The following is a 12,287-nucleotide window of genomic DNA, read 5'->3' on the forward strand; positions in this document are numbered from 1 at the left end:
ATTTATAGGTTATTCGTAACTCTAATAGAACTATCTTTTTGCACATTTACACTGATAAATTTCAACTTTTGAAAATTTAAGGTCCACTTGAGAAAATCTAACCCATTTGAGAAATACCCCTTAGCGACTTTTGACGTATATGCTTTAAGTCATTATCTTGTTTGAAAATATATCGAAGACCCATGCGCAAATTTGTGACAGATTTTTTTAGATTTTGCGACCATAAAACACTGTACAAAAATTTAGAATCCTGGGTAAGACTCCGTCAGAAAAATTGCAATTTGCATGGGGTCTTCGGATTATTCTGTAATTTAGTGAAGTTGTTATATTTGATAACAAAAATAAGTGTACCAAAGGATTTTTAAAAATTTTCAAAATTGAAAAAGTTACGCCATTTTGAATTTTTTTATAAGATTTCCGAAACAATTTAACGGATTTTAATAAAATTTAAATATGTTAAATATGATTTTAACTATAGTTAAAATCATGTCCTTTCAGAATTTTTCAAAAGAAAAAAAAATTTTTGTTTTTTTCCAAAAAAAAGTAAAAAAAAATTTTTTGAATCGATTTATTAAGCACGGGACTGATTTTTGAGTATTTTTCGATATATAATAAAATATTCCTTATAATTTCACCTTTCATTTACAAAAAAGAAAACGATGGAGACTTTAATAGTTTTCGAGATATTGCAATTTTTGTGGAAGCGCGACCACGTTTCAGTGCCAGCGCAGTATCTTTTACCCGGGACACCTCACAGTGGGATTTTTTACACTTTACTCTTCAAAATTGTCTAGAGCCTACAAATTTTATTGGATTTTGATGTTCTTGGTCTTAAATGAAAGTGGATAACATTTCTAAGAGATCTCTTCAAACCGATTTTTGAATTTTTAATTGTTTATTTATTTTTTTGTTACTCAAAGTTAACAATTTAAAATATTTTTGTAAAAAATACTGTTTATTTTTTATTTTTCCATTGCACAAGATCGAAATCAATTTAAATTAGTCTAGTCTGACCACCTGGCAAATAATAATGCATAATACAGTTTATTTAAATTGTTAAAAAAACAATTTAAATTAACAAATAGATAACTTTGGTCTTTTTTTTTAAAAATTGTTTTTTTGTAGACAAATTTATGTTTATTTAAGTAATGTATGTCTATTTTGAAAGAAAATGATTTGAAAGTTAACAATTATCATTGTTATTAATAATTATATAACCATCAATAATCTATTTTCTTTTGCATTTATAAACATTTCTAGCATTTTTTAAACTTTAAATATTTATATCATATGTACATTCTTTCAAAAACTTAAAAAATTTATTAGCTCAAATAATTACATTTGTTATAAAGAAATTATTAACTTTATAAACAAATAAATGGCTTATTTCTGCAAAAAAATAGAACCTTTTTGAACGAATTTAACATTTTAAAGCTCTATACTTAAATATCGATAACTTTTGAGTATTGTTAATATCAATGATAATCATTAACTTTAAAATCATTTTTTTTACAACGTAGACATGAATTACTTAAATAAACATAAATTTGTCTACAAAAAAAAACAATTTAAAAAAAAAAAGACCAAAGTTATCTATTTGTTCATTTAAATTGTTTTTTTAACAATTTAAATAAACTGTATTATGCATTATTATTTGTCAGGTGGTCAGACTAGACTAATTTAAATTGATTTTGATCTTGTGCAATAGAAAAATAAAAAATAAACAGTATTTTATACAAAAATATTTTAAATTGTTAACTTTGAGTAACAAAAAAATAAATAAACAATTAAAAATTCAAAAATCAGTTTGAAGAGATCTCTTAGAAATTTTATCCTCTTTCATTTAAGACCAAGAACATCAAAATCCAATAAAATTTGTAGGCTCTAGACAATTTTGAAGAGTAAAGTGTAAAAAATCCCACTGTGAGGTGTCCAGGGTAAAAGATACTGCGCTGGCACTGAAACGTGGTCGCGCTTCCACAAAAATTGCAATATCTCAAAAACTATCAAAGTCTCCATCGTTTTCTTTTTTGTAAATGAAAGGTGAAATTATAAGGAATATTTTATTGTATATCGAAAAATACTCAAAAATCGGTACCGTGCTGAATAAATCGATTCAAAAAATTTTTTTTACTTTTTTTTGAAAAAAACAAAAAATTTTTTTTTCTTTTGAAAAATTCTAAAAGGACATGATTTTAACTATAACATATTTAAATTTTATTAAAATCCGTTAAATTGTTTCGGAAATATTCACATTTGAAAAAAATCTTATAAAAAAATTCAAAATGTCGTAACTTTTACAATTTTGAAAATTTTTAAAAATCCTTTGGTACACTTATTTTTGTTATCAAATATAACAACTTCACCAAATTACGGAATAATCCGAAGACCCCATGCAAATTGTAATTTTTCTGACGGAGTCTTACCCTCCTTCAAAATATATTTTTTTGCAAACTCTAATCGCTTTGCCATGTTTTTTATTAAATATACGGCTTTTTTCTTTGGATGCGACTGTTTAATCCAGATTTTCTTATTCTACGGCGAACTGTTAAACCTGAAACATTTAGGTCTTTAAATTAATTTATTATACAATTATATTTAAAAAGTGGATCTCAGTAAGGATTAACAACCACATCATAAAAAATTTTAACGACAATAGTTTTTTCAACCGAAAGTTTATTATAATAATAGTATAATTTTTTAAAATGATTAATTATTTAACAATTTTCAATAAAACATATATTTAGTCGTAAATAAAGATACTTTTTATCTTTACATTGTTATTATAATATATTTACATGTGATTTTGGACGACAGGGAGGTAAAGTACTTTTCTCTCCCCGTTATGACGTCACAGGGAGGAAAAGTAACATTCCCTCCTTCTTGTCGGAAAAGACATACTTTCCACCCTCTGCACAGATAAGAAATGAGGTACTTTCCGTGCGTGTGTTAGAAAAAATTAATTTTTGACCCTGACTTTCACAGCCACCCAACTAACTCAACAGAAAATTAGAGGAGTCGATGGTTGTAATATCTCTGGAACCCGTTAATATTTTTGGCTGTTCTTGGTCTCTATTTATAGCTTAGATTAAAAGGAATAGTCTGTAAAAGTAACAATTTTCTTCATTAACTTTTCTTAATTTTGCCAGGAGTCAAAGTCAGGGTAAGAAATTTAAAAAAAATCTAATTTTTTTTGTGTTTATAACATGATACCTCGCTTCCTATTTACACGGAAAAAATAGTGTGCTAAAAACACACATAGCGAACTGTTGCGTATATTGCACGCACACTACCATGCGTGATTTGCTTGGAATCCATCCTATTTTCGCATGGTGTTGTAGTAAAAGCCATGGCTCATGTGGCTTTCGCTAAGGCACCATGCGAAAATAGGATGGATTCCAAGCAAATCACGCATGGTAGTGTGCGTGAATATACCCAACGTGCGTGCAATATACACAACAGTTTCGCTCATGTGTTTTTAGCACACTATTTTTTTCCGTGTATGCATGTATGTATGTATGTATGTATCTTTTTATTGAAAATTTAAAAAGCTTTCTCATGCAATTTAAAAAAGCATCTACATTCATTTTTGACGAAGTTATCACTGTTTTTGTGCGGGTGTGTTTTTTAATACCTCGAGGTGTGAGCGGTCGCACAATTTTGATAATTTATACTTTTTTGCTAGGTTTGCATACGACAATCCATCCATCATTTCGGTCTTCTATGATGCGATGGCGAAGATCAGAAGAAATTTCTAAACTCTTGGGCATTATCTATTGTCCTGATAAATTCACACACCCTACAATTAATTTGTTTCATTAAATGCGATGTAAAATGTAAAAATTACGAATTGAAAAGAAATCTGGTGAATACTTACGTAATTAAGACTTTCTTTAACAGCCGTTCGAATAGTTTTGAACACCAAAAATAGGCAATGTAAAAAGATAATAATTTTTTCTGCGGATTACGTTATGTTGCGCAATAATTACAATATGTATGCATTTAAGGAAAACATAAAGAACTAAAGCATTGTTAGTAAGAAACAAATTATCAATTTTTAAGAACGCTGCGTAAGCGAAAAATGAAATTTTTACAATCGGTTTTAATAATTACGAACAACACTGTAATAATAGTTAATGAAATGAAACAAAACTTATATACAATTCACTAACATTCTGGAAGACTAATTAAAATATATATCAGGAGGTTTGTGTAGGGCGGTTATGGGTTTTATGTACGGAGACCTAGTAATTTAGTAAAAAGTAAATTTTAATGACAACAGTTGTGATTCGTTTACAGGAAAAAAAAGCCTGACTCCGTTTACACCTTATATTCAGCCCATGTATTTCACATAAGTCTGTCCTTGTTTAATGGGGCTGACTCCGTTTACATCTTAAATTCATCCTCAAAAAGAGGCTGAAAGTAAAACTTTTTTTAGTGTGTTTCTATAATAGTTTACAAGTTACCTGTCGCTGTTGCATTTTTCTCCCTTGATATCACTGTCTTCTTAATCTTTCGCCATTTTCTACGGGCAGTGACGAGTATATTTTCACTATTGCTGGCACTTCTGTTTGATAACGAATTTAACATAAACAAAGGTGGCTTGTTAGTAGTACTAGTAGTCTTTTCAAATCCTGCCAGTGCCATTCCGTTTTACAAAGTTGAAACGTCGATGCTTGTACCATTTCTACCTATTTTAGTGTTTCATCTTCTCTCAATTCTCGCACTTTCCGTTTTCTCCTAACTGGATTTATTAAAAGGGATTATTATGGTTAATACACTTTATTTGCAAAGTGCATTCACTCTGTCAATCTTTAAAAGAACGGCTTTGTACAATTAACAATTAGACACTTATTCCTTCTTTACAGTAGAATAGAATTATTACAATTTATAATACATCTGCAAATATTTGACAAAGTTTAGTACGGATTTTTGAATTTTTTAGCCAAGTTTCTTCTCCTTGTTAAAATGAAAAATAGAAAAATGTCTTATTTTCTGTAGAGATGTTTGAAGTGTTTCTAGTTATAATAGCAATTACCAGGTTTTTTGGAAATAGCCTGAAGCAAAATCTGGGGACTGGAGAAATTTGTCCTTGTAAGTTATTTTAACTTCGGGAGGTGCTAAATAAATGCAGTAGTTGTATGGATTCTTTGTTTATTTACACTGAAATGAGAAAGTATATAAAACTACACACGAAAGGTGTATCTATATATGTACTATACTTTTAATGGATTATTCGTCTGTGGATGACCTAATTGGCATAATTACAAGTCCTATACTTTGCAAGTGAATCTCTACTGAAAACTACCCTTTTAAAAAAAGTCTACTTTATAGAAGTAACTTGCAGTTTTATATAATAAATAAATGAACTGGAAAAACAGTTTTTTATGAAATACAAAAAATATAACTTTATAGGTTATTGAATGTCCTTTAGTGATAAACCTCGCCACCATAAAAGGACTAGGAAAAATATAAATATTCTTAGTCGTGGAGATATAACCTATGAGTATTGTGATCTGTTTGAAGAAAATTAATATTAATAAATATTAACTAAACCGAAGAAAAAAAATTGAAGTAGAATTGGAATAAGAGCAAAATCTTGTTCCTTAACGCACGGTAACTTTTTAAAATTATGATCGCCGAACTAAGTGAGCACTACATCACTTTAAAACTGTCATGGAAAGTAATGTTACATCAAATAAATAAATAAATAAATACTCTAAATAAATAAATAAATTGTAACTCAGCTTCTTTATCGAATATTTCCTCATTTTAAATATGATATCAAAAGAAACTTTTTTTGGGTTTATACAGATTTGAAGACTTACTTCTTTGTCCAAAATAAACTCTCGATTTTTTGTGATTCATGTTCACAGTTAAAATGAAATTTCCTATTCGCGTCATCGCCTCTATCTTGAAAATCTGTGGACATCTGAGAACAGGTAAAAAAACCCGAAATAATAAAGAGGAAGATGAAAGGAAACACCTACTGTATGATGGGGCTGCTGCCTAGTCTAGAACGAACTGGCACGTCTCCGCTTCGTGCTGTATATCTCATTTATTTTTCACCGTATCAACTTAGAAATTTATAGACACAAATCTTAAAACATCTAATATAATCCAATTAACTGAGCATGAACTCGAGTTTTCGTACTGAAAGTAGGGACTTCAGGTATTAACCCATTATACCAATCTCCGGTTCGCTCTTCTTAATTCAACTTATTTAGATTCCTGTTTTCCACCAGAAATCTAATACCTTTTCTATCGATAAGTTGTAAACCTGTTCAGTGTCAATAATTGCTTGGCCCTAGCTAGAATGTCTGATCCTAGCCAACGCCCTAGCGACTAAAGGGGGCTCGGAAGGCCACTGCTGCTCATGGCTAGCCTGGGCTTTCTCGTAGAGCAGTAGCGTACCGATGATAATGGGCAGACCCGTGTCGGTCCGGCAAGTCTAATATTGATTTGATTCCCCAGGCGCACAGTGGGCGAAAATGACAAAAATGACTTCAAAATTCTTTCTCCGGCGTAATTTTTATCTCATCGACAAGAGACTGCGCTTAAAATACAGCTTATATAATAGGGTTTAAGACATAGGTGTGATCTTTTTAGTTTAAGCTACGTAGATTTTTTTGCACGGTCTTAATCTTTACAAAAAAATTATTGAATTTTAACAAATTGTAGATATATTTAATAATTCTTTACTAATTTTGTTAATTCGATTCCTCTTAAAAGCTTTGAGGGTCCCTGATTACGAATCTAAAATCAAATTTTCAAAATTCAAAATGTCGGATCCTATATGGCGGACCAAAATTTTTAAATTTATTTCAACTTTGGATCCGGATCACTTGAGGTGGAATGCCACATATACGGAATGACATTTTTTAGAAATGAAATTTTTGACCTTCTGAGGTCAAATAACATAAAAATATGTCAAGAAATCGAGCTTAAAAAATTTTGGTATTACAATACTTCCTTCATGAGGAAGCAATATAGAGAAATTTGAAAAATATGGAAAAATTTTAAGAATTCCGTTCACTACATTAGATTTACCATTTTGAATTTTAAAAAACTGACTTCAGACCAGGGGTGGATCCAGACAAGGTTCTTGAGGGGGGCCATCTGCTAGACGCTAGCTTGATGACCTATTAACCTAATCTAATCTAACAACCGAGATCGAGCTGGATTTTCCTCAAGAGGGGAAAGTAAGCACCTAGGTTATAAAACCCATTGTACTAGACTCCAGCTCGCTCGTTTATAGCAACCCTTTAGAGTCCTGTTCTTCTCCAGAAGTCCAGTATCTCTTCTATCGATAGGTTGCTCACCTATTTAGGGTCAATAATTGCTTGACCCCAACTAGATAGCCTGATCCTAGCTAGCGCTGGGCATTCAGATAATATGTGAGTCAAAGTTTCGTTACTCTCCCCACACAGTCTGCACATAGGTGAAACTTGTCTGCCTATTTTATGCTGATGGTAATTCAATAGTCCATGACCAAGCACGGCATTATTGCCACTGCTGGTTCAGGACCTATAAATTCCGTCTCGAAACCGATTTTCGCCAAGACGTCTACTCTTTCATTACCCTTGATTCCCAAGTGACCCGGTACCCAAATCAATGAAAGTTTATTTGCTGAACCCAACTCATCTAGTACGCTGCGGCATTCCCAGACGAGTTTTGATTCTATTGTGTGATTTTTCAAAGCCCACAAGGCCGCCTGACTATCCACACAAATACTAATCCTCTTGTCCTTTGTTCCATTTCGAATGGATATTTGGGCGCAAGTTCAAATCGCACAGACCTCTGTCTGCCAGACTGTGGCATATTGTCCTAGTGACTCAGCCACTTTAATGCAGCCAGTTTTTCGATAGATTCCGAAGCCTGCACCGCAGTCCATTTTGGACCCGTCTGTATACCAGACATCGTCCCCAAGTGGAAAACCTTTCTTCCAGTCCATTCTGGAAGGTGTAATGATCTTAAAGCTGGGTTTAAATTTCACCCTCTTGATCATTCTATCTTGCACCATACTTAATTCTGGTATTGATAGAATTGAGCGTGGAAACTTGGTGTGTATACCACCAACCTTCCACATTCCCTGCGCGGTTAACCTGCTCATAGTAAGAGCCGCCTTTTTCACCGCGGCAATATGCAGAGGTACTTTGGCTAGCATGAATCCCAACGCAGCTGTTGGCGTGGTTCTCATAGCTCCCGTAATACCCCTGAAAATCATTGCTTGCAGTTGGTCCAGTTTCTCTTTAACCGTTATCAGTTGAGTCCTAGACCACCAATCAACCACCGCGTGAAGAAACCTGGGTTTTAAGATCATTTGATAGAGCCAGTTGACGATGACCCTATCGCCCTTCTACACGCCCAAAAAGCAGTACAGAACCTTCTATACTGATATTCAAAATGTTCCCTTCAAATCAACTTTTTATCCAGGATTACTCCCAGATACTTAGCCGATTCAGAAAAAGAAATTTCTTTTCCATAAAATATCGGTTTCTTCAAACTCGGTACCTTATATTTTCTTGTGAAAACTACTATATTCGTTTTCTCTGGGTTTACAGAAAGTCTAGTCAGATTGAACCAATCCTTGACAATCTTAAGTGCACGTTCCGTAAGTTCTAAGAGGGTCTCAATTGAGTGCCCTCTTATAATTATAAGGAAATCATCCGCATAACTTTGCGTATAATATCCCTGGCTATTGAGGTTTCTAATTAACTCATCTGCCACTAAGCACCACAATAAACGAGAAAGGACTCCTTGTGGGCACCCTTTTGAGACAAGGCCTGTTACCTTAGCCTCACCATACTTCGCTTCAAGGGCCCTTTCGCGAAGCATGCTGTCGATCCACTTAACTAGCGGCTCGGGCACACCTCGCATCCTGGCTGTCCTACAGATAGCTTTGCTAGAGGTGTTAGGGAAGGCACCTTCGATATCAAGAAAGGTACCAACCGCATAGCCACCACTGCTGATTTGTCCCTCTATTCTACCTACCGCAGTTTAACCTGACCGACCGGCCTTCGGAATAAACACAACCCTCGTCTTTTTCCAAGACTCCGGTGTGTAACCAAGAGCTATATACGCTCTCATAATTTTACACAGGGGTACTCTAATACACTCCAATCCCTTTTGCAAAAGAACCGGATATATACCGTCCCCCCTGAAGCCTTAAATGGTTTGAAAGTGCTTATTGCCCAATCAATCCCTTCCGGACTTACGATCCTGGCTGCTAGTTTCCAGTTTTCCCGCTATACGGTGGTCTTCAAGCACTTTTAGGTTTACCTAAAATGAGTAAAAATTGTGCTAACGCAGTTTTATCTGGAATCGTCCCCAGATTCCAAATTTTCATTTCCGAAAATCGTAGCTGATTCTTTTTTTGAAAAAAACATATATATGGGCAATTCCACGTTAGATTTAAGTCCATCTCTTAAAATCGGCCAAAAAATATTTTGTTTCTATTCTGTATCGAAACAAATTAGATTCGTATTTTTTTATTTTTGTTTCATTGTACAAATTTTCGAGTTATGAATTTTCGAAATTTTTGACTTGTAATTGTAGACTTATATTCAGTAGCTTATAATTCCGAAAATATTGAGTTTAGGAAAAAGTTGTCAAAAAATGAAAGTTTTAGTTTTCTTTCAAGTTTTAAGAAATGTAACAAAATTTTTTTTTATAAACAAATTAATTGTTTTTAACTTTAGGCCGGATTTTAAAAATTTTTTTTAAAATTTATTTATACCTTATAATATAGAGGAGAGTTTCCAAAAAGTCCCGAAATGGGCCTGATGTGTTCAATGAGTTTTAAAACATTTTCAAAAATTACTTGCAAGCATCACATGGGATATTTTTACAATTAACTTTTTAGAACTGTCTGCAGCGTATAAATTTTAATCTATTTGTGTTCTTTGTTTTTAATTAAAGGGTCTACGCTGTAGATAGTTTTAAAAAGTTAATTGTAAAAAAATCCCACTGTCGACTAAAATCTCACGTGGAATTTCCCATAGGGTAATGTTACCTTGAGTGGACCGCCTGAGCTTTTAAGTTATCTGACAGCGGAAACGTGAAATAAATAGTGCGAATAGCAGCACCGCACCTAGAAACCGTAAGAAATTAAGTTCCGCGATAATCATATACGTTATCGTTTGATGTAACGCATTTTTAAGAACACAAACCAAAAAAGAAGTCGCTCTTACAATGAGTAAAGTTATTTGGAAGTGTAAAAGTAGTGTAAAATTTAAGTTTTAAAAGGTAACTTATTTTTTTCCTACTACTTTGGACATTGAAATTGATTGCCTTAGTTTAATTTAGTGATAATTTTGACTAAAAAAAAATTGTGATGGCTGCCATAAAAAGTTGTTTGTCACCATGAGTGGACCACTGTTTATAACCATGAGTGGACTGCCTGTTTTTTCCATTTTTAATGTCAGTTTAACATTTTTTAGATATAAATTGACAATAAATTAGTTTGAAACTATGATTTATGTTCTTTATTAATTTTTTTGTGATATTGATGTGATATGTGACAAAATTATTAAAAATGGTTTCACTTGTTAACATTGCGACACATACATGGTCTGAAGCTGCATAAGCATAAATTTTGTTTCAATATATCAGAAATATTAAATACATTAAAGAATTTAGAATAACTTTTACAATTTTTTAGGAGTGGTCCACTTAAGGTGAAACTTTTTTCATTCCTTAAAAATTAGCTTTTTTTAAAAGTCAATTGTTTTTTCTAATAAAAAAATCAAAGCTATTATGGTATAAACACTTATCTAAGGATTTAAGCTAAAGCTTGGAATAGAAACCTCCGATTAATTTGCTTTCATAAAGAATTTTTTAGAAAAAAAGCGTAGGCGGTCCACCTGGTCCTATGCCATGGCTGTTCTCCGAACCTTCTCTAAAGTCCGGGAAGTTACCTCCATTAGGTGCTTTATACACTCCCTTTTATCCTGGACATACTGACAATGGGCAGCTTAATAGTAGTTAATTTTGCCATTGGGTCTCGAGCTAGTACTTTATGAAGTCTTGATGCTTCTGGTACCCTCTCGATTCCTTCGCAAAAACTTCTCCAGCTGACACTCCTTGTCCTCTCTACTTCTTTCTTGTAAAAATCGCGAGCGGTATGATATTCATCCCATGCTCGCTGATGCCTACGTTTCTTGGCTTTATTAAAAAGCTTTCTTACTGTTTTCTATGTTCCTCCAAACGGGGGGTCCACCACTCACTACCCCCATTGAAGCCTATTTTCTTAACTACACAGTTCCTTTCGAAGGAGCAGATAATAGAATCTCGCAGGTATTCCGTTGCAAGTTCCAACTCCTCCCGCGTTCCATACGAAGTGGGGAAGCATGCCATGGAGGTCTTGAGGTCTTCAATATATGAAGCCCAGTCAGTACTCCTGGGATTACGTCCCTACGCCTGTTCCCGATCCTTCGATTCCAATCTAAACGTTATAAGCCTGTGGTCCGAGAGGGAATCTTCATCAGACACCCTCCAGTCCCTCACGCCATCACACAAAGACTTGGAACAGATCGTAATATCCAACACCTCTTTTCTGTTAACAGTAACGAAAGTCGGCTCATTACCCTGATTTAAAATATCTAAATCTGTATCTATCAGAAAATCTAAAAGTCTTCTGCCTCTGTCGTTAATGTCAGTGCTGCCCCATACGACATGGTGCGCATTGGCATCACAACCTATTATCAAAGGGAGACCTTGCCGTTGACAGTAATCTACCAACTTCTCCACCTCTGTAGGTGGTGCGGGGTCATCCCCCGATCTCGGAAAATATGCGGAAGCTACTACAACCTCCCTTTTATTTCCGTTCTTTTCTAGGTACTTAGCCTTATCAACAAAAGGCTTAAGTCCCTGGTAGTTAATTCCAATAGAGGGAAAGCATCTAGACCTTTATAGATCAGGCAAGCCCTTGGAACTGGTTCCTGTGGTGAACTAACTAGCATCCCACAGCCACTTAGACCTCTAATCTTACCCTTGTAAACCCAAGGTTCTTGAACAAAGGCTATAGCTGCCTGCATCCTTGCAAAGTTCCTGGCTAGAATCGCCGAAGCGCCTTTACAATGATGCAAGTTAATCTGCATACAGTGGATCCCGGAAGCAGTTATATTTAAGACTGACTCATGGTCCCCTCTGTCGCGTCCACACCTTGATCGCCAGCATCGTGATCCCCCAAAAAGGGCTCTTCGACGCTCACGTGTGTGGTTTTATTTTTATTAATTTCTGTAGTATCAATTATGGTCCCACGAGAAAAGAGGAAAGAAAGGTCA

At 33.9% G+C, this 12,287-nt stretch overlaps 1 protein-coding gene across 1 annotated transcript; it reads right to left on the minus strand.

Annotated features, from left to right (window-relative positions):
* Positions 1 to 7,477: 7,477 nt before the first annotated feature.
* Positions 7,478 to 8,880, minus strand: LOC122502375. Its single transcript, XM_043612399.1, has 3 exons — positions 8,794 to 8,880; positions 7,799 to 8,359; positions 7,478 to 7,747 (listed from the first exon to the last, which is right to left on the minus strand). The coding sequence occupies exons 1-3, from the start codon at positions 8,878 to 8,880 to the stop codon at positions 7,478 to 7,480; spliced, it is 918 nt and encodes a 305-aa protein (XP_043468334.1).
* Positions 8,881 to 12,287: the final 3,407 nt, after the last annotated feature.

This window comes from Leptopilina heterotoma, unplaced genomic scaffold (genome assembly GCF_015476425.1).
Source record: "Leptopilina heterotoma isolate Lh14 unplaced genomic scaffold, ASM1547642v1 Lhet_107, whole genome shotgun sequence".
Lineage (NCBI taxonomy): Eukaryota > Metazoa > Arthropoda > Insecta > Hymenoptera > Figitidae > Leptopilina > Leptopilina heterotoma.